The sequence below is a fragment of the Marmota monax genome, unplaced genomic scaffold (assembly GCF_021218885.2).
Source record: "Marmota monax isolate L192 unplaced genomic scaffold, Marmota_monax_Labrador192_F-V1.1 WCK01_AAM20220418_F8-fsc00052, whole genome shotgun sequence".
NCBI classification, from domain to species: Eukaryota; Metazoa; Chordata; class Mammalia; order Rodentia; family Sciuridae; genus Marmota; species Marmota monax.
This window is the reverse complement of record NW_026693473.1, coordinates 3,382,399-3,409,607: the sequence shown is the minus strand read 5'-3', so window position 1 is coordinate 3,409,607 and position 27,209 is coordinate 3,382,399. Positions and strand designations below refer to the sequence as shown.

Below are 27,209 nucleotides of genomic sequence, written 5' to 3'. Positions count from 1 at the left end.
TGAGTGAAAGACATGTCACAGACGTATTTGACAGTTCCTATGGAATTAAAAGAACATCTGAGGTTCCTTTTCTCTTCCCCCTCTGCCAAGCACAGTGTAACACTGAAAAACTGTGCTAAGCACCATCTCCACCCAGCTCTTCCATGGGCTTTGCTGACTCCAGGCCCCTGAAGTGGATGGAGCCCTTCACGGTCTCCACGAGGGGCTGTGCCTTTACCTGTCTCATCGCTGTACTCCCCGTCCGCACACTCCACACACTCAAAGCAGCAGGTGGGCTCCCCCTCAATGATCCCTTTCCTGGTCCCTGCCAGGCAGTCTCTGCTGCAGTTGGAGAAGGGCACCTGGAGGGTAGAGAGCACAAACTGAGTGGCTATAACAGTGGGGTCAGGGGGTCAGTCCCACAGCTCCTTGGACACATGCAAGGGGGGAGGAGTTTGGGCCCAAGGACCAGTATAGCAGACTTCTGGTCCTTTCCAGGCAGAGGTAGGTCCAGGGGTCCTTGGTTCCGTTAGCTGTGAAAGGGAGTGATTCCTGTTTCTTCTCCAGGGATAAAAAAGCTTGAGACAAACTAAAAGATAACAAGGATAGTGACTTACACACAGAGGCTTTGTCACAAGGTTGAGGGATACAGAGACAAGGGGAAATTTGTTTGAAAGTGAGACTCTGAACTTTGCAGTGTCCTACAATTCTGCTTCTTTCCAGGGTGATTTCTGAGATCCTTGCTACAGTTCAGTGCGGCAATCAGGACAGGCATGGAAGAATCCAAAGTAAGTGGATCAGAGAGCTGTCTCAGGCAACTAACTAACCAACAGAAAGCTGCAGGGCTCCATTACTTTCAGATAATGATGATGGATTTTGTTTTATTATATTTTCTTAATGGACTTCAGGTACACAGTATTTGATTAGTGAACCATGATCCTTGCTTTCTTCCATCATGACTGGTTTATGTTTGGCTTACTTTTAGTTAGGCATTTTTAATGTCTACTGTCCAAAGCAAAACCAGAAAGGGGACAATAACCTACATCTAACTCTGCTTCTCTCTGCCCTTTGCTCCTGCATCTGCTGTACGTTAATTCCCAAGAGGACATCAGCGTCCTGTGTCCATTATAGGCAAACAAAAAATCAAACTTGTAAGGAAGAGATCAATCTAATTTTATACAAACTATCAGAGAATGGAAAAAAATAAAGGAACATTTTCTAATTTATTCTTGTAAAGCAAATATAATAATCCTGGAAACAAAACCAGATAAGAACAGTAGGAAAAAAATTGCAGGTGCATCTCACACATTGATTATTTTAGATTGTCTTTGGAAGCAGAATGTGAGTTGAGGATTTGTGTACAAGTGATTTATAAAAAGAAGTCCTTCCACTGGAAACAGGCAAGAATGGGGGATGTAGGATGTAGAAGGGGTGGAGGATGAGCCAAGTCCCTCAGAAAGTAGCTTGTGCTCTAAGAGGGGCCCCTGGACGGTGGGCTCTGCCTCAGATGGTCCTGACATGAGGAGGGGCTAGGGCTTCATACTTCCACACTATTGACTGGTTTAGGCTCATTGTTGGAAACTGTAAATTCTCAAGATTTTTCTGCTGCTCTGAGTCTGTGGGCAAAGTTGCTCCATTAACCTGCAGCAGAGTCTGCTGAAAAAGAGTCGTGCATTCAGGTTATGGGAATTAAAAGCATTCAGGATTTTTGGTGCACACAAATGTAAGCAATCATTTATTTTGTTAATGTAATAAGCTACAGTTATGAAATTTGTAGTATTTGGCTAACATTATATTCCTGTACATTTCATTACCAACTCTACTGGATCATTATATATTATATATTTCGTGCACTGCTGCTCTAAGTTTGCTGAGATTTTATTACGATATGAGTATTTATAGTTAGTAAGATTGCATCTTATTCAACAAGATTGGCCTATCATTGTCTTTGCTTATACTGTTCTTGTTGGTTTGGGGCCTTGAGATAATATTAGCCTGATGAAATGAGTTTAGTAGCTTTCTGTTTTGATTTATGTTAGACTGTGAGTTCCAAAATCTCCAAATAACAAAATGACTCCATAAAGGTGAAGTGCATTTCTCTCTTACATAAGTGTCTAGGGTTGTGGTCCAGAATAACAGGGCACTCACAGTGTTGGAGACCCAGACTCTTTCTGCCTTGTTTTTCTGTTACACTAGGCACTTGCCTCATGTTCCTTGATGGTGGCAGGGTGTAAGATGGTTCTAGGAGGCAAGATAGAGGAAAGGATGCAGAAGAGAGCAAAGGATACTTGCAAGCAGTTTCTCAAAGAAGGTTCCCAGAAGCCAAGGCACAACACTGCCACTTAGATCCCATTCCACAGCCACACTTAGAAAAAAAGGAAGCTGGAAAATACCATCTTTATTCTGGGCAGTCATGAGTCCCAGAGTTCTATGATTAAAGAAAGAGGGAAGTGCAGAAATCAGGGGCCCCTAGCAGCCTTTTTAGCCACGCCTCTTTTCTGTTCTTCATGTGGTTAATGAACAGTCTGAAGGTCACACTGTGACCCTATTGGAAAGCTGAATTCATACCCAGGTCAGTTGTCAAAGTCTACACTTTTCACCATAATAAACCCTGTTTTATACTAGTTAAGGATTAGAAGAATGTCGCCTCTGAGTCCTCTTATTTCATCCTACAACATCTGTCAGTCAAAGAGAAATCTTATCACCATAAGAGTAGGCAGAAATGGCCACTGGAAAGATCCATTGTTCAAAAAGCCATCCAGGATCTCTAGGTCTCCCCAAAGACTTATTAAAGATACCTGTCCAGTTCTGGCCAAGAAAGCTTATCTGACCTCCAAGCCCCAAATGAAGATGTCTATTTTAATTCTTATTTGTTGCAGCAAAGCAAGGGAAGAATAATTGACAGAAGAGTGTAGAGGACAGAGCACCTAGGCCCTAGGGTCTAGTTCTGGTCCTTATACCCTCCATTGGGCCTGGGAAGTCACCTTTGCATAACTGAACCTCAGTGTCATCAACTTCAAATTGAAGGATTGGAGATAAGGGTCTTTAAAGACTTAACTCTACAGTGCTACATTTGTAAATAAATTGAGAGCATTTTTTTTAAGATATGATACTGGAGGGCTGGAGGACTGGAGGAGTAGCTCAGTGGTAGCAATGATTCGCATGGCCGAGGCCCTGGATTTGACCCCTAGCACTACAAACAAACAAACAAAACATAACAAAAAAACCAAAGGAAGAAATGATAATGCTATATAAATATGACTTTGTATGTATATAGCATAATTCAGTTTAAACTATGCTTCTACATCATTGATCCCTTGATCTCAATAACAAATTTGTAAGATATATAAGGAAGTTATTAATATGTAATTTATAGTTAAATATACATAGCACTTTTTGGTCATTCCCACCAAAATTTTCAGAAAAGAGAGAGTAGATTAGACTCTAAGATTTGTTGGGTGCATGTTATATGTTAGCTTTGAGGTATTGTTTCTATTAGAGTTACTTTATAATTCTAGCAACTATTCAGGAACATAAATGACTGAATGTGTGAGGATTCCCTGTGTTATTCATTCACTAATGTTTAAGCCCATGACGCACATAGTTTGGTCAGGAACATTAAGATTATAGAGAACTATACAGGAAATAGCTTTCATGCAAGAAGGGAAATGAGACAGGCACCAATTAGAGATAATCAATTACATGCATTAATGTGGATGAAAGAATAACCCAACAGGGTGAACAGGTAATGGTACAATAAGTTTAGACTTCAGTCAGTTGAAATGTGTGACAAGGTAGACAAGGGTATAATTAGTGGGCAGATGATTATAACCTCTGGAATCCCAAATTCCCATCTGGAAAAGGTCAAGACATGTTTGTAATTGATATCCACCCTCTCGAGTAGAAACTAACAAAGACCTGCACACTGTGGGTGGGATTCACTGTCTATAGGACACTGTCACACGTGAACCCCTCCTATGCATTGGGAAACAGTGAAATTGCAGCATCTCATCAGACATCTGTCAACCTAAGAAGCATCTGGCAACAAGATGAAGTTGAGTCTTTGGTCATATTATAAGAAGTGAACCAAGGATGGCAGCAAAAAGGTAAATGCAAAGAGAAACACAGTGGCTCTCAGCCAGGTGTCCTAGGAGAGTTAAAGAGGGTGCCCGCCCAGGGTCTGGTTCCTGCAGAGAAGATGGTTCTTAGCATCCTGCTACATTCGAGGCTACAGCCAGCAAACAAGGGTCACCACTTCAGTACATCACACTCTGGTTATTGATCAGGTTTCTAGATGCAGTGACATGCAGGACAGGGAGGCCTGACTATAGTCACAGGCATCCTTCTCTTTGTCACAGGTCTCTTATAGTAGGAGAATAAATGGTTATTTTGACTTATGGGTCAGTACTAAGCTATTTGGAGGACAGAAAACCACCTCTGTGTGAACTGTCAATGGTGATAACAGCAAATGCCTCATCCTGAAGCATCCAGCTTTGTCTTGGGCTTGACTGTCTCAGTGGCAGATGCTGGTAGTTAGGGTAGGAGGTAAATCTTTGCTACATGCAAGATTGTCCCACTTATGCTGAAGAGCATCCCTGGACCCCAAGTGCTGAAGGCCTTTCATACTTCTTGGTCATTGTGACAGTCTAAAAAGCAACCCTTTCCACTCTCAGACTTATCTCCCCTATCCAGGATAAGCAGGATTTCCCCTTTGGTCCCAGTTGAGAGCCACTGACTTGAAAGATGTTTACGTTTGCTTAAATATTTTGCTTTGGTTGGGGAAAGTTTTATTCAGGGAGACTTTATTACTAGCCAGGGAGTCATAGCTATACAAAATAAAATTGTTTGAATATAGTAAGAAGGCACAGGACTCAGGTTCTGAGGCTTCTCTTGGAGTTCACAGGAGCCCTAGACACGTGGAGTTAGTGAGTTATAGAAAGGGCTCAATTCTGGAAGTCCAGGGGTGAAGCCCAAGGACAGTTTCCTGCCCACAATGGTGGCCCCTGGTGTTCTGATGGACAGCACGCACCTCCCTGGAGAACCCACTCCACAGAATCTTCTCCTCGTTGATGAAGAGTCTTTCTCCCTTCTTGGCGTAGACATTATAATGCCCAACTTCCTTAAACACGATGGAGCCATCCTCTGGGGAGAGGTGCCAGTTGATGATGGAATAGTTCCCTACCAGGTCACCGCACTCGTCGAAAGTCACCTGCTCCCCCATGTTGTTGGTAAAGTTCAGATGCCGTAGGTGCTTCAGGACCTAAAGAATAACAGAGCTGAATGAATATGAGCCTCAGGGGTGCCACATTTGGTTATGTAAGTTGTGTACTCAAGAAGGACAGTAAACTATGTCATTCCAACAAAATGGAATGGACATGACTTAAGGAAGAGGTGAATTTTTCTAATGTTCCTTGAGGTACCTATACATGCCAGCAGCAGCCATGGGCAGAAAACTCTCCCCCTCCCTCCCTTCCTCCATTCCTACCAACCTACCTACCTACCTACCTACCAGGACTTGAACTCAGAGGTGCTTAACCACTGGGTCACATCCCCAGCCTTTTATTTTATTTTTAAATTTTGAGACAGGGTCTTGCTTAGTTGCTTAGGATTTCGCTAAGTTGCTGAGGCTGGCTTTGAACTTGTGATCCTCCTGCCTTAGCTGCCCTAGCCACTGGGATTATAGGTGAACACCATTGCACCCAGAAAGAAATACCTTCTTGAAGATCAGAAGGAGAAAAGGATACATCTCATCTGGCCATATCTCAAAGGACATATTCAAAGCTTCTGAAGGTGCATCATCACCCTGAGGTATCCTGGGAGGGGCAGGATTTGTAGCCAGAGACCCTTCCTTGCATCATCTGAGATGAGCACTGGGAAAGGAGAGGAGGGATGCCTAAGGGCTCCAACTCTGTGCACGCTCTTTTGCTATGGTTTTGTTTCTGTAGAAGAGTCTTGCTGCCCAAAGTCACAGAGTGGGTGGAAGAAAGCAAGAAATGAGGCTGTAGCGGGGAGCCCTGGCCATCACTATTGACCATCATGGCAGATACCTGAATTTATATACTTTTAAAAAATGGGTTACAAAGTCTTTGCAGAAAAAGTCATTATAATGATTATTAACATATGCTAATCATTTTAAATACTTGACATTTTACTATATTTGAGGCAAGATTCTAAGTAATTTGTATTTGTTATTTAATATACTTTTCACAACAAATACTATGATTATCCTCATTTTATTCATGGGGAACTGAGGCACAGAAAATTTAAGTAGTTGTCCAGGATCACAAGCCTGTGTTCTTAATTGCTCTACTGTATAGCAGCATTAGTGGGCTCCTGGCCCTGTTCTGCTGTGGCTGTGATATAGGTCAGGAGGCGGTGGACACCAAGCTGCTTATCTTTCATGCAAAACCTGACCTGTGTCACTGTGGTATGAAGTGAGTGGAAGACAAGGTCTAGGCCATGATGTAGGGGTGCTCAATTCTGCTGCACCTCAGGAGTCTATCATTCTCCCCCTCTGAGCCCATTTCCTCAGCTGTGTAATGAGACCCAGCCCAGCACCTGTTATTCACTGTCGCCTGATGGGTGTGACAAACCATGACAAACCTAGCCAGAGCCTCAGGAACACCCTGCATGTGCCACTCCACTCCAGAGATGATGATGATGACGTCTCTTCTTCTTCTCCTTCTCCTTCTTCTTCTTCATTTTTTTATTTGTAAATGGGCACAATATTTATTTATTTTTATGGGGTGCTGAGGATTGAACCCAGGGCCTCGCACGTGCTAGATGAGCGCTCTACCGCTGAGCCACGACCCCAGCCCAACACTACTTCTTAACAATTTATTTCTACATTGACTATTTTTAACTAAACATTTATTTGTAGTTAGGAAGGTTAGAGAAAAGGAGTCATCTGAATTTGTACATCAGCAGCTCAAAGAAGTGTTTGGGGGCAGAGTCAGTGGGAGGAGCCTGTGTGCTCGCAGGCACAGCCCTGGCCACCTCACTGGACTGCTGTTTGTGGTTACTTCAGTGTCCTCACTGCCCCCCTGGCTGTCCTGACTTTTGTTCCAGGTCTGTTGGGGGGAGACTTTCTCACTCCTTGTCCCCTTGTTTCTTCATTTAGAGCTACAGAGCCATTCTCAGAAAAGATGGAGGATGAATCCCACAAAGGTCTTGTTATTCATGTTCTCCCTCTGGTCATCAGTCTTACTTCTGCCTTAATTTTTACTGAGTCCTTAAAACACTCTGCAGAGAGGAAGAGTCCCACACATGCCCCTTTCTTAGCCCTTCATCTCTCCTTCCTTTTCCTCCTTGCACTTTGATTGTGCTGACCTCCTCCCGAACTTGTGTGTACATCCCTTTCTCTACTCCTACATGTCTGTGTCTGGCCACATCCTTCCTCCCTTCAGGGAAACATGTGGCTCTCTGCTCTTTAATGCTGTCCCTTGCAGCAACTCTCAAAGCCTCACTCCTTCCACCTACTCTGGGTCCTTTCTGATAGGGCCCATCCATTCTTCTCCAAGCCATAATAATGCTCTTCTCATTTCCTGATGGGGACCTTCCACGACTCAGATGAAATATGCTTTAAAGTTTTCCAGGTGGTCCCCAAGCCCTCCATACTTGGGTCTCATATACCTTTGATGTCTTTATGCTCATCATGCATTTCCACTGTCCCTTCCACATGCCATGCTAACTCTGTCTTCACTCTGATGTGTGTCAAGGGAGATGAGAAGAGTGGAGAGGCAGGGAACTACCTCTTATTTACACATCCCATGTGCCAGCACTGGACTAATGCTTTATATACACTCTCTCCGTTATTCTTCACAATTCAATAGGCACCAGCCTCAGAGATGATGAGACTGAGGCAAAGAAAGCTCAAGAAACTTGCAGAAGTCATGCAGCTAGTAAGGCTAGAGCTGGGATTTAGATTTAGCTGGGATTTCTACCTTCAATAGAAATTGCTCAGTGTCCATGACAAAGATTTGTCAGAGGTCAGTAATATTTTCCCATTAACATTTAAAAAAGCATCACTCCTACTTGACGGAACAGACATATATGTGAGGGTTTATTTTAGGTTTTAACTTCATAGGATTAAGGAATACCTATAAATCTGGTAAAGCGCTCTTAAGGAGTGTGAAGGTGTTTCCAGAGGAGGTTTGTGGGTGAGTCTGAGTGGACAAGGTGGGAGAATCCACCCTCTTAAGAGTGAGTGGGCACCATACAATCTGTGGGGTCGCAGGGGAACAAACACAGAGGTGAGTTGGTGTTTCTCCCCAAGAGAGCACATACACTCACCTCCTGCCTTGGAGTCCCAGGCTCTCTGGCCTCTGGACCCCAGGATTTACACCCCAGCAGCATCTTTTCCATGTTCTCAGGCTTTCTGCTTCAAGCTGAGAGGGACACCCTCAGCTTCCCTGGTTCTGAGGCCTGAAGTACTGGACTGAACCATGCTCCCAGAATCCCAGGGTCCTCAGCCTACAAACTACCTGTCATAGGATTCCTCAGCTGCCATAATTACATGAGCTTGTTCCTAAAAAGTTCCCTGTCATATATTTATACACATATCCTGTTGGTTCTGTTCCTCTGGAGAACCACCTCTAATACCATATGTAATAGTAAAAGCTTGAGTAGTTAGCACAGATTTTTTTCTTCCTGTTCAGGTTTCTTGGTTCTTAACATGCCAGGCAACAGGTTGTCTCTCTCGTTTTTACTGTCTACTAGTCTCTCTGATGGAACTCTCCAGACATTGGGGTAGGTGAGGGGAGGGGAGCTGGAACAATATTATTTCATAATTAGATGATTATCTATTACATTGGTCATATTAGACAGATGACTCAAAAAAACCTCTGGTTATAAGCTTTCTGCATTTCTGTTGGCTTAGAACGGATTGCCACCATATTTCTAACTTGAAAGAAGAAACCAATTAAAATCATTTTCTTAAAGATTCCAAGTTTGCACGAAGAAACCCATTGTACATACAAGACTGGACTTGTATACCATAGGGTTTCAGCTTGACTGAGTGCAGCCATCTTGTGTCATAACTGCCATGATTGTTCCTAAGAAACCCTGATCTGTTTTCCCCACATAGTTTCCCAGATATTATAAGCAGACAAACCATTAGAGTGGTATGAAGAGCTTTAAAACCTGGACCTTGGCACTGTCAATGCCAGGAATGTGTTTAATGTCTTTGACATTAGCTTGAGATAAACCAGGTACATTCCAGCTTGGATGAGGTCACTTTTGTCCTGACCATTATATAAATGCCCTCCTCTGGATCCAAATTGTAGGGACCCACTGGTCTCACTACCATCTAAGACTATGCTTCTGTTAGTAACTCCCCAGTAAAATGCACTCTGTGCAATCTTGGATCTGCCTGTCTCTTTCTTCAGTTCTACCACACATTTAAACCAGTTCTTAAAAACTAGGACCAGCGTTTTCTGTTTCTGGATACTGTTGGAATCAATCAACCAAATATTTATACAATATCCACTGTGTGTTCTGAACCATGCTGCAGAAATAGAATACATTGTCATCCAGTCCTCAGCAAGTTCATATGTGGATTAAGGTGATAAAATATAAGATAAATGTTTAATGAAACAGCAAGATAAAACATGGTTAAGGGCTAAGTACAGAGAAAGTCAGAGAGAATAGAGATTCAACAGAGCTGAAATGGCCAACATGGACTTGAAGCATGGTAGGGATTTGCACTGGCAAAGGTAGGGGGAAGTAGGGTGTTAAAAACAGGGGAACAAGCATAGGCAAAGGTATCATTTCAGGAATAAACATGACATGTAATGGGGGCAGCAGAGACCAGTTTCTCTAAAACTGCATATGTGGTGGAGAATAAGGGGAAATATAGTAGAGAAGTAAAGAGAGGCCAAGGCAAAAAGTCTAGATTTCACGTCAAAATAGCATGGGGTCAGAGAATAAAAAGTGTTGATGAGAACATCTAGAAGCAGTCTAGAAACTGCTGGTGGGGATTTAAACATGTAGCCACTTTGGAAAAATGTCTTACAGTTTCTCAAAAACTAGAATACAGAGTAACTATTCAACTCAATTTCACCCTTATGAATGTACTAAGCAGAAATCAAAATATGTGTCCATACAAACACTAGTACACCAGTGTTCCTGGCAACATTATTTATAATAACCCAAAGTGAAACAATCCAAATGTCTACCAATTGGATGAATGAACAGATGAAAAGACATTAAATGGGATACTATTTGGCATGCATCCAAAGTACAGATGCATGCTACAATATTGATGAGCCTTCAAAATACAGTATTAGGCTACAGGAGTCACAAAAGACCATAGGTTGTACCATTTCATTTATGTAAAGTGTTCAGAGATGTCCATAAGGTGGATTAGTGATTATTTAGAGAAGGAAGTACGGGAGGGGACACTAGGGAGTGATAAAGGTCTGAGGTTTCTTTATGATGTGATTCTAAAGGGGGCTGTAGTCATGGTTACACAACTCTATGAATATGTAAAAACATGGAATTTAATAATTTAAATGAGTAAATTATATGGCATCTAAATTATATTTCAATAAAGCTGGTTTTTTTAAAGGAGGTATGGAATGGTAATTTAGAAAATTGAAATATGACTTCTTTGGGGGAGCTCATATTCAGCAGTAGGCAGGGACTGATAACAAGGTTGAATCTCAGATACTTGCCACTGAGAGGTGACCAAGGACACATGGCAAGTCTAGTTTTAGAGTGCAGTGGGGAGATAAAGGACAGGCAGAAGCCAAAAGGTAGAAATGCAGACATCTCATCCAGAAAAGGAAGCCCCTTGGGACTTGTGTGACTGGATCTGGCTTTGCATAATGTTTTACATTTTCTTCCTTATTGCAGATCCTAACCTGAGGTACTGCAGTGTTCATCCTCATAGCAGGTATGTAAATAAAATCACATGACTATAAAATATGTGGTGGTCAAAATTTATGCCTCATCCATTTGAAACCAATGATTTGTTTATTAAGTCCTGTCCTTATGTCATTCCTATAAGTATCTTTTAATATTTTTTCGATATGTTGACTTGCAAGCTTTATATTTAAGCACTTTATTTACTGCAGAATATTTTGCCTTTAATTCACATAACAGGGAAGATGGAGAGGAAAATCATTTTATCCTTAAGAACAATGATAGAGACTCTTTAAGTTGGTCATTACTGACCCAAGACAAAAATCAATGTAAATTAAAAAATAAGTTAGATATTCCCCTCAGAGGAACCATTCTTTTGCTTTTACAACTTTAGAAGAAGGAACTGATAATAGTTCTATTAAAATAGAAACATAAATGTTTACCTGAGATCATAATTCAAAATAATATACTTCAAAGTTATTTGATTTGTGGGATAATATGGGAAAAAAATGAATAAATGAAGGAAGAGAAAGGAAACAAAAGACCGGAAGGCTCATAACCAACCTAAATACCGAGAAAGACACAGATCTGAAAGAAGAGGGAATACACAAGGCATGCACATGACTAGAAGGTCACATCCTCTTGTATGTGGTCATATTCCCATCTTGTGGCCTCTGAGGGTATTTCCTCTAAAGGATTTCAAAGTGGAACTGTATGTCTCATGAGCATAAATGAGATCACCTATTTGCACACACTCTAAGCATCAACTGAACATAGCCAAAGACAGGAGACTAGAAATCCACCACTGTAGAAGTCTAAGCTGGGTATGAAAACAGAACAAAATGATGAATAAAGAATGACCAGAGAGAATATGTGTGGGAGTCTGATTTGAAAAGACTTCCAGAAAAATTTAAAAAAAAGTTTGTGGTGGACAACACTGGTGGAGACAGAAAGTGATGACCCTCCAGGTGTGCCTGTGACTTAAGCAAAAATGCTATGCCAAAAACCAATGAGAAGATGTGTCCAAAATGGATAAATGGTTTGTAGGGAGATGCCAGGCAGGTTGGCTGCTGAGGGAAGATTTGAGAGAAGGCAGGTGCAGGATTATAGGCTGAGATATTTAGGTTAGATTGTGCAGGTGACAGGTTTCCATCAAGATCTTAATGATGACAGTGTACTGCTGGTCCATCTGATGAACAGAGACATGGCTGAGGTCTTAAAATCTGGAATGCAAGCCTAATAACTTGGGTTACTGCGGCCCAAAGGAGACCTACAGCAAGCACACAGGACCCTGGGACCAATGCCCGGATATTATTCTTCCCTAGAGCTCTGATCCCATTTTTCTATTCATCTCTTCTTCTGTGTGAATTGTATCAGAGCATGTCTGAGCCAGAATACATGTTTATCTGGACAAGGATCAGGTGAGTTGTCTGTTTTGGCATTTAAGTTTCATCTGCATTGCTTCTATTTCCTCTTCCTTTTGGTAACAGCATCCAAATTTCCTTTTTGGGATCCACTCTGCCCTTACTCTTGCTCAGTCTCTGTAGTTTGAGAGGACTCAGCATCAGGAATGGATTTGTGTCCCAGGAGTGGTTAGTCAACATGATTTCTGGGGCTTTCCAAGGAGGTGCTGGGAAGTAAGGAGATCCTTAGTGGCAACGGGTTTTAGCTCAGAGCTGCTGCAGAGGCTGAAAACAGCTAGCTCTGGAGACAAAGGAACAAAGAGATGGAGATGAAGCAGTTAGCAGTACCTGCCTGGAATGCTTCTGAGATTTTCAGCAACAGGAACCCCTACACTTCCTCTTTTTTTTTTTTTTTTCTATGTGTGTGTATGTTTTGCTCAAGCCAGTTTGGTCTAGTTTTCTATTACAACTGAAAGTTCTAATCTTGACTACAGCCAAACTCCCTTGTTTTTTGTTTTCTTTTTCTTTTTTGTTTTCTCATAGGCCTAAGTTCTGGCCTTGCCCATCTGAATCTTACTTCTTATCTGGGAGAAGAGTCATTGAAAGGCCATTCCCCACTGGAAGCCTCCTTTCCCTTCCATTCCACCCTGCTCTTGCAGTCTTTCCAAGAGCTGGGGTCGTCCTTCTATGGGACATGGAAATTAAGAATGGAAAGACAATAGTATTCACCAGCCAGAGATTGTCCCTTTACCCTCCTACTTTCAACGCCACGCCTTAGCATCATGGTTCTGAAAGTCATTTTAATCTTTGACCTTCATTCGAGCTCCTGTATCTACTGGAGTAGAAGTTCAGAGCAGGGAAGGAAACTTTGAGGTTAAAAACTTTGGCCAGCAATGATGTTTGAGAGAGATTTTTCTACACAAGAAGAGCTGAGCACTTGCAGGTCTTGGTGCACTCTATCAGCTGAGATAGTCACTCCTTATCACCACGTGGGAATCTCTTCATCCATGGACATAAGTTGTCTACTCCTTGTTTCTTGGTACCTTTCCTGAAGGGTCTGTGATGGCTGCGTTCTGTTTACAAAGCTGTTCAGGTTATCATTTTTTTTTATTGCTTAATTAGGAGCAGGGTTTATCATATTACTATGATAATCACACCTCTGTTTAGAGCTTGAAAGTTTACAAATTATTTCATATACATCATCTCATTTCATTTTTTGAGGAATCATGGATGGAAAGTAGGCCAGACCCTAGGTGCATTTTATAAAAGGAAGAGGCTGTGACTTAGAGTAGAGTCTTGTCTAAGATCATACAGCTCAAAAATAGGGTGCTGGATGGAGCTGAAATTGGGGGCTGGGTCATTCAACTCAAATTAAGGAAACTTTACCCTACCCACAGTTATGCACTCTCTCTGATGGGTTAGTTTGGAACTGAGGAAAATACACAAGGGAGTGTAAAACAGAATCTGATTGAAAGAACAAGGTTCATATGAAAGATATGAGCAGCTAGTAGGATATATCAGACTAGACTATTTTATTCAGATGTTCTACTAAATGAAAAACATATTGTCTTTCCTATGTATAATTAAAAAATGCAAAAACAAGTCTAAACTATAAGTGTAGGAACTAGGCTTAAGTTCTGATATCTACCTGTAACTAGGTTCTGATATCTATCTGTAACTACTTCAGTGTTTCTTTTTGAAACGTTCACTATCTAATCTATTTAAAAATAGTTTTCTGTGTCTTGTGCATGCTTATGTGGCTGGAGGGTGGTCCAGCACAGGCTGTAATAGATGGCCAAAGTTGTATCTGAACACATAAAGCTCATTTTACAGCTCTTATAATATGTAATGTAACAGAATGTAACAGGCATTCAGCGAATCCTGGTAAAGGAGCAGAATCTTTAATTTAGGCATTACAAAAAAACACTCCACACAGTACTAAATCTGGTTGAAAACTTTTAGGGGCCATACTTTAGGCATTCTGTATCAATGGACTAATGAAGAGTTGAAGTCATGGCTTCAAATAGTTAACCAAGTTAATCACTACCAATTTTGCAAAAGTCAGTTGCTCAGACATCTGAAAAGACACTTTGAATCCAAAGCACCCTCCAGTAGCCTCTTTTAGATATTGCATTTCTGAAGTAACTGCTGCCTTTCTTCCTGGATCAGCACGGTTCTGCTTTATTATACAGCAAACTGCTCTCTGAGTGAAGGACTTACCTGCCAAGCCTCAACCTTCTTGATGTCTGCACAGGAACCATTGGTGAAGAGCCCTCTCCCTGGTAAGCAGGTGTATATATCTTGCAGGGCATGAGCAATGGAGTAGACAGCTAAGTACACATTGTAGGATATTCGAAGGTGTGTGTAATCCATGTAAGGCGTCTCCACACTGCTGATGTTCTCATCTCCTGTGCAGAGGGGTCGGAAAGCAGTGGAGCTGTTGCTTAACCTGCTGCCACCCTCCTCATGACCTCTCAGGAAGGTGTCCACGGGTAAAGGTCCTTTAGCACCTTCTTGGAGGTGGCAGTTAAATGTTTCTTCCCAAAACTCCTTGGCAAAACCATTGTGGACCGACTTCCTGGGGTGGACTTTCTGCAGGAATTCCCGGAACCCTGGGATCTGCCCAGCCTTCAGAGCGAATCCGATGGTGCCTCCCACCACGTGGAAGTACTCAGGCATGGCGATCAAGGAGGAGCTGGCCCAGGCTTCGCTGGCCAGCCAGATCCTGCCTGTGATGTTGCGCCTGACGATCTCCTTGATGAGGGGCTCTAGGTCTGGGCCGCTGGAGAAGACGACAATGACCTTGGCTGTGGAATTCTGGATCACCTCCACCACCTGCTGGATCTCTTCCTCATCAGAGTACTGGGAGATGAGCTCGCTGAAGTCGATGCAGATGTCCCTCTCCTCAGCTTCTTCTCGGAACTTCTCGATCCCTGGCCGGCCATAGTCATCATCAGCTGCAATCGTGCCCACCCAGTTCCAGCGGAAATACTCGATTATGTCTGCCATAGCGGTGGCCTGGTGTTCATCATTGGGGATGGTCCGGAGGAAGGACTTGAACTGATTCTTGTTGCTGAGGAGTCTGCTGGAGGAGGCGTAGCTGACCTGGAAAAGAACCAAGAACTCAGAATGAATGAGGGAGTGGGTTGAGGTGCTAGCTGAGACTCAAGGCTGACTCGGGGGTGGTTTTTTGAGTACACCTTAATCTTGCTATTCACTGTGGACAGGATAAAAGGGTGAGAAAAACCAGAATCCGTTCCACTCCAGTGTGATCACCCAAGCACCTGTGAGTCCATCCAGGAGCTTCCTGATTCCTAGTGGGTGATTCTTAACAGTGCTACCTGCAAAAATAGGTCCAGTCATAGAATCAATCCAACAATAATAAGGATGCACTTTTCTTTTTTTTTTCAGGGGGATGGGTAGTGGGGATTGAACCCAGGGGTGATTTACTACCACTTTACCATCCCCAGTCATTTTTATTCATTAATTTTGTTTTGAGACAGGGTCTTGATGAAGTTGCTAAGACTGGCCTCTAACTTGCAACTCTCCAGCCTCAGACTCCAGAGTTGCTGGGATAATAGGAGTATGCTACCACAGCCAGCCTGTGCTAATATTTTCAAAGAGAGTCTCTCTGCACTATTTCATATTTCTTCTAACCTCCTCTCTGTGTTCCTCCCTGGTTATAACATACCCGTGTACCCACATCTTCTGATCTGAACACTATAGCTTCCTCCCACTGTGAGGACTACTTTGTCCACAACCCACCTCTGGAAGAATCAGGTTTCCTATGGGTTACAAGTGAAGGCTCTTTTGAGTAGCTCTAGGTGGTTCCTTTTTTCTATTCTGTCCAGTTTTCCTCTTCCTATCCTCCAGCTATTTCCCCTCCTCCCTCCTCTTACCCCCTGCCCCAAGTATTTTAGATAAAAGTAGCCACAACTGCAATAATTTCTAAAAACTATTTGTTTTTTGGGTTTGATTAATTAGGCTAATTAAGCTCAGTCCCCATGTATCACAGTAACAATGATGAGCACCCTTAAGTGGCATCAGGAGAGACTCTTTCCCTCTCCTGGTTATCACTGGTCCCATTGGCTTCCAGAGCCCTTTTGTTCACTCCGTTGCAGGTGATGGGGAAGCCCACTGGCAGGCTTCTGATGTGAGTCTCCACAACCGATAGAGGCTGAAAAGGACCCTGGAGGAGCTCCCCACTCTCTAAGATAGAAGCAGTTCTGCATCTGAACATGGGCATACACCACCAAGGAGTTCAGAAAGTCTTGCCTTTGATGTGAAGAGGTCACGAAGTGTCCGAATACTGTTAGCCAGCACAGGGCTCCCCAGCTTCCCCCCACCCCCATATCATAGCATAGAAGGTGAGGTAAATAGAAGAGACTGATTGACCCTGCTGGAGATGCTCTGACCCCACGGCTTCTCCTAGCCACCTCAAAGTTTGAGAAGGGCCACCTCTTTGACAGGCAGTTAGGGAGTTCCACATCATTGGCCCATTTCTTCTGAACAATGAAACATTTTTATCCTTAATGAAATTTCTTCTAGGAGACAAGATAGTGTTGATATCTCTTGTTCTCTGATTTTATAGAGAGTTTTAAAACTTCCTATTTAAGAAAATAAGTTGAGAAAGCCTTTTTAATATTTCCCATCAATTAAAACAATTATTTTCTATGTTCAATGTTTTTATATAAAAGTTTCCAATATGTTTCTTTTTTAAATCAATGAATAGTTTTGACTTTGAAAACATAAAAAGGGTTGATCTAAGAAAGAACCAGACCAACTTTCCTAAAAGGCAAGTATGATTTTTCTGATAAGAGCTTTGAATTCAGAAGCTATAATGTGAAATCAATATTTTTTTTTCTTTTGTCAGAATAAGCCCTTCCTATGGTACCACAGAAATTCACGAGGTAGGTGATTTAGATGGCATTGTTTTCGAGAGCTCTGTTTGCAGACTCAAATGACAGGCTTCTAAATTTAGTTTTGCAAATCTCAAACTTACCACTTTGTAAGTTCATCCATTATTGCTTGCCTCTTGATTTTCTTTTGGAAAAATGGACCCAAAAGGGTATTCAAAGCATACAAATTAAAAATCAAAATATTCCTCAAGGATGTGTTCTCTTTGAGAAAGTATTTATAATATTTGACTTTGCTATTCCCCCACAAGGGGAAAAAAAAACCCTTAAAAACACATAGAACTTTTCTCCCAAGAGGGAATTTCATGAATGATTCAAAAAACTGTTGCAACCATAATCTCTTCTAGCTGTTCTGCTTGCTCCATCCACTTGGTGGCGTGACAGGCATAAGAAATACTACGGGGCGGCTGACCCCACTCTGCCGCAGAGGTTCCTGGTCCCACTGTAGACTGGAATCAGCTGGGAGCTTTGGAAACTCCAGGTGTCAGGTTGTGTTTCAGCTCAATTAAACCACATCTAGGGGTGGACCCAGCCAAGCAACACCAAGTCACAGACATGGCAGAGAACCCCCTTGGTAGAAAACCTTATACTGGTTTGATTGATAACAAGTGCAAATTTCTCAGTTCTCTTATAATTCAAATCCAACTTCTCCTTATCTTTCATTTAAACAAAGTGGAATCAGAGCCCTTCCCTTCAAGTTCTTTCTTTATTTGACGGCAGTTACATCTTGTTCTGGGTGACAACTTATTTAACCATGTGTTTAAATTAATGCTGAATAGTGTGTCAATAGTATTAATGCTGAATATTTATGCCCAACACATTTACAAATGTGGACTTTGTCAGACCGTTTTGGCACAAAAGTTACAAAGCCAGGGCTTCCCCTTGGGGAACACCTTTAATTCCCTGAAGTAAGGATTTAGTAAATATGACAAGGCTTTCTGTCATGTCACATGCATATAAAGGTATAATAGCTATCGCCACAGAAGCAGAGTCCTCCAGCAGAGAAATATGAATTTATCAAAGGTACATTTAAAATACAAATTTTAAATATGAAACATTGAAAAGATAAATTTAAAGTGTGATTTATAATTTGATGTAAAATTTCATATGAAGGGTATATCATAATTGAAGTGATTCTTACAAACATTTAGGTTGTTTCCAACTTTTCATTATTTTAAAGTGATGTCATAGATCTATATATTTATAGGTTTGCTCTATAGTTTTATAGAGGGGGAATCAGGTAATAAGATGATATTTAGAGTTTGCTCTTACTTTTTTGAGGGTGGACAATGTAACTTTGAAGAAATGTTTATTAAAGTGTTTGTTTCAGTGAACTGTTAGTATTCAAAAATGTAACCATATGGGGCTGAGGATGTGGCTCAGTGGTAGAGCACTTGCCTAGCATGTGTGAGACACTGGGTTCCATTCTCAGCACCACATATAAATAAATAAACAAAATAAAGCTATTTTAAAAAATGCAACCATGTGTCCACCGAGGCTGAATTCCTGCAGGGAATTGCACAGGGAATAGCAGTTGTTCATATAAGATCCATAAATATTTGTTGAATGATTAGAATGGTCTCCATATCTGACATGTGCAAAACAATGATTAAATTTCTGTTTTGTGAGAAAATATGCTATGCTTCCCTCTGAATGAAACTTTCAACCAAAGAGTAGAGAAGTAGAGACTTGGCGGGAACAGGACCAGGGACAGATGTTTTAGGTTTGAAAGTTGAGATATACATTGTATAGACTTGTTCCTTTTAGTAAAAAAGAACAGAAGAAAGGTCATGTACTAAAAAAAATGGACTTGAAAATAAATAATTGAACACTGAAAAAAACCAAACAAACCCAAAATTGCATACTTACAAGGTTCATTTAAAATAATTTTGGAAGAGTAATGAAGGTTGACATTAGGGTCTCTAAAGTCCCCAATGGTCATGATACAGAACCCTGAATGATTGCAGATTTTTTTTTTTTTTGGTCAATGTTAAGCTAGTCTCTGGTAGGAAAATAGCTAACTGTAGGAAAATAGCTAACTGTATAGACGCTGTTAGAGCATCTCCTCTCTACGCCCTCTTCTCTTGCCTCTGCCCCTAGTTCCATCTAAGAAGGTGTCAGTACCTGGGGAATGTAGAAGAGCCCCAGCAGATTGGCCACCGCTGTGGAGACGCCTGAGCCAGTTGCTCCCACCACAGCAATAGTCGAAGGGATGTGCTCCGAGCAGTTGCAAAACTCATCGAGGTTCAAAGAATCGATTTTGTTCTGGGCGACAAAACTCAGGGTGGCCTCTAAGGCCTTAGAAACGGTATTGCAAGTGTCGAATATCCTGTAACCCAGAGTCATGTTGGGAAGAAGGGCCGGGCTGCTGTTGATCTCCTCTATGGCAAATATCATAGCTTGTAACCAGCGAAACCCACGGAAATTGTACCTGGAAGAAAGAAATGGAAGAAAATGAGAGGATTTCTGTCCACCTGTGTTAGCATAAGGACTGGGCAGAGCTGGGTTTGAATCACGGCTCTGTTAGGCTTTGGTATTGTGCTCTTTGAGACTCAAGGTCCTCTCTGTAAAATGGGGAAGACACTCGTCCCTTGGTGGTTGTGAAGATGATGATGTGAGATAATTTGGTAAAAATCTCAGAATGGCACTTCCCACAGAGTTAGGAGAAATAATGGTAAAAATTGTATTAGTAGTCCATTGAACAATACATATCTGCTTCCTCTAGCAAAGAATTTGTAGTAGTTAATGTGAGGTACTTTGATAAAAGTAAATACATAGACTTGGTCAGGGTGTGGTGGCATATACCTGTAATCCTAGTTCTTGGGAGGCTGAGACAGAATTATGAGCTTGAGACCAGCCTCAGCATCTTAAAGAAACCTGTCTCAAAATAGCATTAAATAAAGGGCTAGGTTGGGGTGGGTAGCTCACTGAAAGTGCTTGCCTAGCATGCATGAGGCCCTAGAACTGCCCCCCCCCCAAAAAAAAAAAAAAGAGAGAGAGAGAGAGATAAGAAAGTAACACATGGATTTAAAAAGATGAAGGACCAGGGAAAATATAAATAGATTAGAATATTAATATGTGGGAACCTAAAAATAAGCTCAGTTTTGCAGAGTCACCAATTTAGACTGTGCTGTTCTTGGAGATCAAAGGGCAAGGAGAGATGATGGCACTTTTTGTAAACAAACAGCTAACATATAAAGGCTATAGAGAAACGGTGATCCTTCTGGGTGGTGAACGATGAGCTTTAATATTATGCACTTTTGACTTATTTATATTTTCTATTAAAAAATGTGTGTGCGCTAATTTTCAAAGAAGATTATTTTAAGTAAAAATTAACCATTACAAAGAGAAATAGGGTTGGTGACACAGCTTTCACTGTCCCTGGACTAGGTTCAGAGTTAGGGCTGATTGATGTGCTGACACAGTGCACCAAGTTCAAAGAAAAAGCCTCAAAACATGGCAGCTTCTCCCTTTATATAGTGGGTTTCATGACTCAACTCAGTGACTGGAGAAATCTAATCCACAGTAGCCCACTTTAGCATTCAGGCTCCCAAAGTTCATGGTCTGACTTTTAACGTGACATTTTCTCTTTGTCCCTTTCTTTATGTTTCCTTCATTTATTTGTTCAATTAATTTGTTTTAAATCTGCCAAATTATTAAGAGATATTAAAAAATTTTGTTATAGAAAAACAGTGCTATCATTTATTAATGTACTTTAAAAATATATGACTTCAGGGCAAGCTTCTTGCTTAACCTTAGGTCTGTCCATTAGTGGCAAATGGACCATCTGTCCACATGGGTCATGTAACGGAAACAATCAACATCAGTGAAATTCTGCACTGAGTTTTTCTGCATTTAAAACAAAAATGTGAAAACATTATTTAATATACTAATTCTCATTAGAGCATGAACAAAAATCCAGTTTTGCTGGTTTTCATTTTAATTTTCCAGCTATCAAGAAGATCAGGAGAAGGGCTGAATCCCTTCCAGAAGTTGCAGTCTCAGAGAGGAAGTGCTGCTGTCTCCGAGAAGCTGGGTCAAAGCTTGGAGCAAGGTCATGGGGCCTGATGGACCAATTAAGGAGGCGATACATGCAGTCTCATTTACTCTGCAGAGTCAGATCCTACTGCTAAGAGTTGCTTACTGCTGAATAACATGTTCCAGAATGGTCAGGATAAATTAGGGAGTATCAGATGGAGGGAACTGGAATGATGAGGGGTCTAGAAATTATGTCACAGGAGAATTAATGAACAAACTGAGGGTGTTTGATCTGGAGAAGAAAAGATTTGATGGGACATATTTGCTGTCTTCAAATGGCAGGGAGTCTGCAGAGAGTTGGATGTATTCTGCACTGCTCCATCGGAGGTAGCAGGAGTAGGGTGTGGGCCAAGAGTGGGTGGGATGGGGGTGGAGGTGGAGTTTGTCTGCTAATGAGAAAGACTTTCTAGTAGGAATTGTTCCAAAATGCATTTTGAAGGTGCCTGGGCCTTGCTGAGTACTAAAGTTTATTTCAACTCGGAATTCCTTTATGAAAATAATAACAACAACAAAAAGAGCCGAGGCAGCCCACACTCAGGTCTTACTGACCAATTGGGGCATGTAAGGTCAGTGGGGAATTTAGGTCTTCCATTAAGCGACACTGTCATCAAGTGGTGTCACCAGGTGAACCTTATGACCTAGTTACCAAATTACTGGGCTTTAACAGGCTATCGATTTTTCTACTCAATATACTTGACATTTTTATCTTTAGCAAAAAAAAAAATCTTTAGAGATTAAAAAGGGAGAGGCCAACAGGCTTTCGCAAGATAACCAGAGAAAATAGAGACTCAAGTTTCAGAAAGTTATTTTGAGTCTGGTGCAGCTCAGTTCTTCTCCAACCACCCAGAAAGGGACCCAGATTTGTCTCCTTGCTTACCTGATACATTCCACGGACTCTGGCCTTGATTTCAAATCTTGATCTTTGGCTGCTACTCCAAAATGAATAGGGAAGAGTCCCCCGAGGATAATGTCCCCTTTCTTCTGGGCTCGCTGGTCGGGCCCATAGGCAGAGGAGTACCAGGCAAATGCCAAGAGGACCAAACAGCAGCTATGTGGCACCATGACTCTGCCTTCTCTCCAGGGGCGAGACAATGGTGCTCGTAGTCTGGGTCCCTTGGTGAGAACTTCCCTTTGGTGCAGTTTACACCCTGAGGTGGAGACACATGCCTACAGAACCATTAATAACACAATGGAAGCCCTGGTGTCGCCATCTCCAATTCTGCCTTCTTCTTTGTGGATGTGTAAGGTGGGTGGTCCTTGCGTTTCAAGAAGCCGCATCATGTAGAGACTGTCTGTGGTGGTTTCTAAAAGAACAGAGACACAGAATGGATTCAGCTAAACTTAAATCCCATCTTGTTATGATTGTGTCAGAGGTGGCTCAGAATTTCCATTTAGAGGGACTTAGAGGTAGCAGATTGAGAAGCCATGGTGTAGAGTCACATTTTCATAGCACTTCATGTAAGATATGGAAAATTTTAATGGGCCATATTGTAGGACTGTGTTCAGTTATGAGAGGCTCCATATTAAAGAGCCCTGTGATAAGCTAAGGTCTCTCTCCATGGAGGTTGCTGCTGGGTTGTAATCCATTCATCTTCTGCATAAATAATGCATGGGGTTGGCAGCAGCTCCCTGGATCATAATATTAATGATATTTTATTCATACCCATGTTCTCATAGGAAGTCCTGAACAAATCATATTTAAGTTTAAATCTGACTTTGAACCAGACAGAAATGTCAGAAAAGACTGTTTATTCTTTAGTTATTATGATAGCTCCCCTACCCCTTTTTGGTGCAGGTCTCTGGTTCCAGTTCGTAATGTGATACTCTGTAAGCCTTAAAAAAAAAGTTATTATGAAGGACACAGATAAATCATGGGTCAGATTATGTTTCACAAAGCTCAACTGTTGGATCAAAGGAAAAGACTTTCTGCTATGGCATGATTAGCTTAGTATGCATTCTTTGCTACATCCTGTCTCACCCACCTGTGGCTCAATTACCAATTTCATGTTGATATTGGCTAAATGTAGAGACTTTCCTGCGGTTCAGGGCCAAAGCACTGAGCTGTCTACTGGACACCTTCACTTGGATGTCCCAAAGTGCTTCATCCTAAACTCACCTCCCTCTCAGATTCGTTCCTCCTTTATTGTTTTCCATTATAGAGAATTATGTGCCGTCCACAAAGACACAAAATTAGAAGCCATTCTTGGCCTCCTTTCTCTTCTCATCATCACCCTTCATGTTCAAACAACTACCAACTAGATTTTTCTTCCTAAATCTCCCTGGAATCTCCACCCACTCGTCTTTCTGATTGTATGTGAAGCCTATTATCATTTCTTACCTGAATGTTTGCAACTATTTTTTTTTTTTGTAGTGCTGGGGATTGAACCCAGGGCCTTGTGCATGCAAGGCAAGTACTCTATCAACTGAACTATATCCCCAGCCCTTTGAAACTATTTTTAACTGGCCTTCCCACCTTTGGTTTTATCCTTTGAAATCCACTTTTGTAAATCTCTGGATTTGGTAGAACAAGTGGTTTGGACACAGATTCTGAAGTTAAACCTGGCTTTGATTCATAGTTCTACTACTTCCTAGCACAACAGAGGTTACAAGTCATGTAACCTCTGTAATTTCAATTAAATAATTGCGAAGAGCCAATTGCTCAGTGTAACCAGTTAATTCATCACAGAAAATGGTAGCTGTGACGAATCCCTTTCCAACCTCTCTTGCTGGCTTTCCCTTTGAACTTCATGTTCAGTTTTACTGAACTTCCTTTGTTCCTCAAGGCCACTTGGCTTTTGAAATACCCAGACCTCCTACATGCCGTTTCCCCTCCTTGGTCCCTTTGGTCCAAACTTTCCTTGTATAACATCTGCTTATCTTTCAGATTTCAGATGTTCACAAGTATGAGGCATGACATAGTAAACTGTGAGGCTTTTGTGTGAAGGAGAAAAGAGCTCCTCTGGGGCAGGCATGGCCTTGCATCAAGGTTCACAGATGGGGGCCTGGAGCAGAGACTGGATCTCAGCCCGCGTTGACCTAACCTCAGTTGTGCAGTGAGTAATTTCAGGACTCCTTCAAGAGGCCTTCCCTGAACCACCAGGCTAGGAAGGCACACCTGTAAGAACACAGCCTCTTACAACTTGGATCTTGGAGCTACCCTCTTGGAAGAGCCATCATTCTTTATTATAGTTACATGTGGAAATGTCCAATTCTGAGCCCAAGCTCTTCACCATTGTCATCAGGTGCCTCTTGTCCCATAGGAATCTCTACTGGCCATTCTAGCTAGGGCACTTGGCCTCACATGGAAGGAGGACCCAGCAGACACTCCGCTTTCATGGAATTGACCTTGGTAATGTCTCATGACCATCCCAGTTTTCAGACTCCAGTCCTACTTTTAGATTTTTGGCTTCATTTCTTAGACCTTGGTCGTATGTTCACACATACATTCAATGAGAGCATGTGCTGAGGTCTGGGTATATAAAGGTGAAAAAAAAATGTATGTTTCTGTCCTTTAAGAGCTCCTGGTCCAGTGGGTAAGAGTGCTGGTGTAGAATATGAGAATTTGCATCAATACTCAGAAGTAAAAAATAAAATCATAACTTTGCTTCCTCTAAATTCAATTTTGTCCCCCACGACCATCCCAGCATTTAGTATAGTGTCTGAAATAGTAAATGTTCAATAAATGTTTGTCAGATGAATGTTTAGAAAAAGAAGATACTTTTGTTTTCTTTTTCTTTCTTTCTTTTTTTTTTTTGTTTTTTTGATACCAGGGATTGAAGCCAGGAGTGCTTAACCACTGAGCAATATCCCCAGCCCTTTTGTTTTTATTTTTTATTTTGTGACATGGTCTCACTGAGTCCTTAGAACGTTGGTAAGTTACTGACGTTGACTTTGAACTTGTGATCCTCCTGCCTTGGCTTTTGAAATACCCAGACCTCCTACATGCTGTTCCCCCTCCTTGGTCCCTTTGGTCCAAACTTTCCTTGTATAACATCTGCTTGTCTTTCAGATTTCAGATGTTCACAGCCTCCGGAGCTGCTGGAATTATAGGTGTGAGCCACCATACCTGGTAAAAGAAGGTACTTTAGAGAGAGACAAAAACTGGCATTTATTTCTACTTTACATGCCAACGTGCATTCAACTGCATGACAGTTTGGCAAGTCCACTTTCTAGATGGGGGACTAGATCCTCTATATCTTCAGTTTACTCAAGTGAAAAATGCTATTATTTGAATTAAGAATGCCTTAAGAGTTCACTGCTCTACTGAATTAGGCAGGAGAGGGGACACTATAACTGGCTGGGGTAACTCACTAAGAATTGTTGGATTTTTTTCCTGTAAAAGATTAACTACTTGGAGAAGTTTATTAACTTCATTAGCCTACTCAACAGAAAATTCATGGTCAGAAGTAAAAGATGAAGGAGAGATTTCAGGTCAATTTGTAGCAGTTAACTTCACCAGTCTAATGTAGTCTCCATACCTCTCTTTATAGTCCTATTACCAGGGTCTAAATTGCTTTCAATGTGGAGAATCACTCTGGATCCTTCATCTTCTGTTATGGTTTGGATAGGAAGTGCCCGCCATAAACTTGTAATTAGATTATGAAGCTGTAACCTAATCAGAGGACTAATTCATTTGAGGGATTAATAATTTGAACGGGCTACTGTACTGGGTGATAGCTAGAGGCAGGTAGGGTGTGGCAGGAAGAAGTAGGTGGGAGACCTGGGGGCAGGCCTTTGGGGTGGGGCACCCTGTTTGTTCTCTGCTTCTGGGCTCCTGGTGAGAGGAGCAGCAGTCCTCCTCCATGCCCTTTCTACCATGATGTTCTACTTCACCTTGGGCCCAGAGCCCGCTAGCCCTGGACTGAACCTTGGAACCCGTGAGCCCAGATCATCTCTTCCTCTTTATATCATTCCTGCCAGGCATGTTGGTCACAGTGATGCAAAGCTGATGAACACATCTTCCTTTCCTCCAACATCCGTCTCCCCGTCCTGTGATTCTGCCATGGCTCTCTGCTCAGCTTTTTCCCGTTGCCAGGGCCTCTGTCCCGGCTGCCACACATCCCACCTGCCCTGTTGCAACAGCTTTCCTTCCTCTCTAGCTCACTCCTCAATAATCAGGGCAGGACCCAGTAGCTTAACCACTGAAGCTCATTGCTGTGTCTTCAGCTTGTAGCAGTTAGAATACAAAAGTTGTTGAATCATCACTAACAACACTTGAGTTTCCACATCTGTGATATGGACTTCTAATCGTACTCTTTGTGTCTGCCTTCCTTTTATGCTACAGTAAAAGAATTTTTAGCTGGACAAGTGGCTGTCCAAAATACAGACTGCTATCCCAACTTCCTTTATGATTACGTGTGGTCATGTGTCTAAGCGTTGGCCAATGGAATGTAAGCTGAAGTGTCCAGTGACAGTTTCTGGGAATCTAGCTGAAGAGAGTTGGTGTGCATTGTCATTTCAGTCCCCTTCCCTCATTCTGCTGCATGGAGGTGGATTTGACAACAAGCCCATCTGGAGCCATGAGCCCCATTCTAGGGGATGATGGTGTCACAAGCAGAGGATCTCCTGGAGCAGAACCCCATTATTGGATTGCTCCTGAACTTTTACATGATAGAGAAAAATACTTCTTTTTTCTTTTTTTAAATCCACTGTTGTGATATATTTTTTTCTTACTGAAGTCATCTCTAACAGTATCTATCTGAGTTACAAGTAAACTTATTTTTTCTCTTTATTGTAATTTTATTCCATTTAAATCATTATATCGTGTTTGTCTTCCTGCAAGAATGTATTAAATACTAGGTTGATGCCAATATTTGTTCTTCCTCTCAATGACAAATGCATCAAGGAAGAAGAAATGGCCTGTGGACTGTCTGGTTTTATGTTTAGAAGGTCCTTGCCATCTCGAGGAGTGTTCCAGTACTGATAGGTGATTGCTCATTAAGTTTGTCATCCAAGACACACAGAATTGAAGACAGGGCAGATTGTTCTATGGGTTCCATGGGTCCTGAGT

At 41.8% G+C, this 27,209-nt stretch overlaps 1 protein-coding gene across 2 annotated transcripts in view; it reads right to left on the bottom strand.

The window, feature by feature from the left end:
* Window positions 1-27,209, bottom strand: part of Casr (calcium sensing receptor) — a 75,302-nt gene that overhangs the window by 3,977 nt on the left and 44,116 nt on the right. Inside the window, exons 2-7 of one of the 2 annotated variants that reach the window (XM_058583493.1) lie at window positions 22,980-23,032; window positions 22,077-22,503; window positions 19,286-19,592; window positions 14,466-15,350; window positions 5,009-5,239; window positions 218-341 (exon numbers count right to left, since the gene is read on the bottom strand). In XM_058583493.1, the coding sequence (XP_058439476.1) occupies window positions 218-341; window positions 5,009-5,239; window positions 14,466-15,350; window positions 19,286-19,592; window positions 22,077-22,261 (1,732 nt within the window). In that variant the 5' untranslated portion in view covers window positions 22,262-22,503; window positions 22,980-23,032. The remainder of the gene's footprint in view (window positions 1-217; window positions 342-5,008; window positions 5,240-14,465; window positions 15,351-19,285; window positions 19,593-22,076; window positions 22,504-22,979; window positions 23,033-27,209) is intronic. The other variant, XM_046458071.2, reaches the window with a different exon arrangement.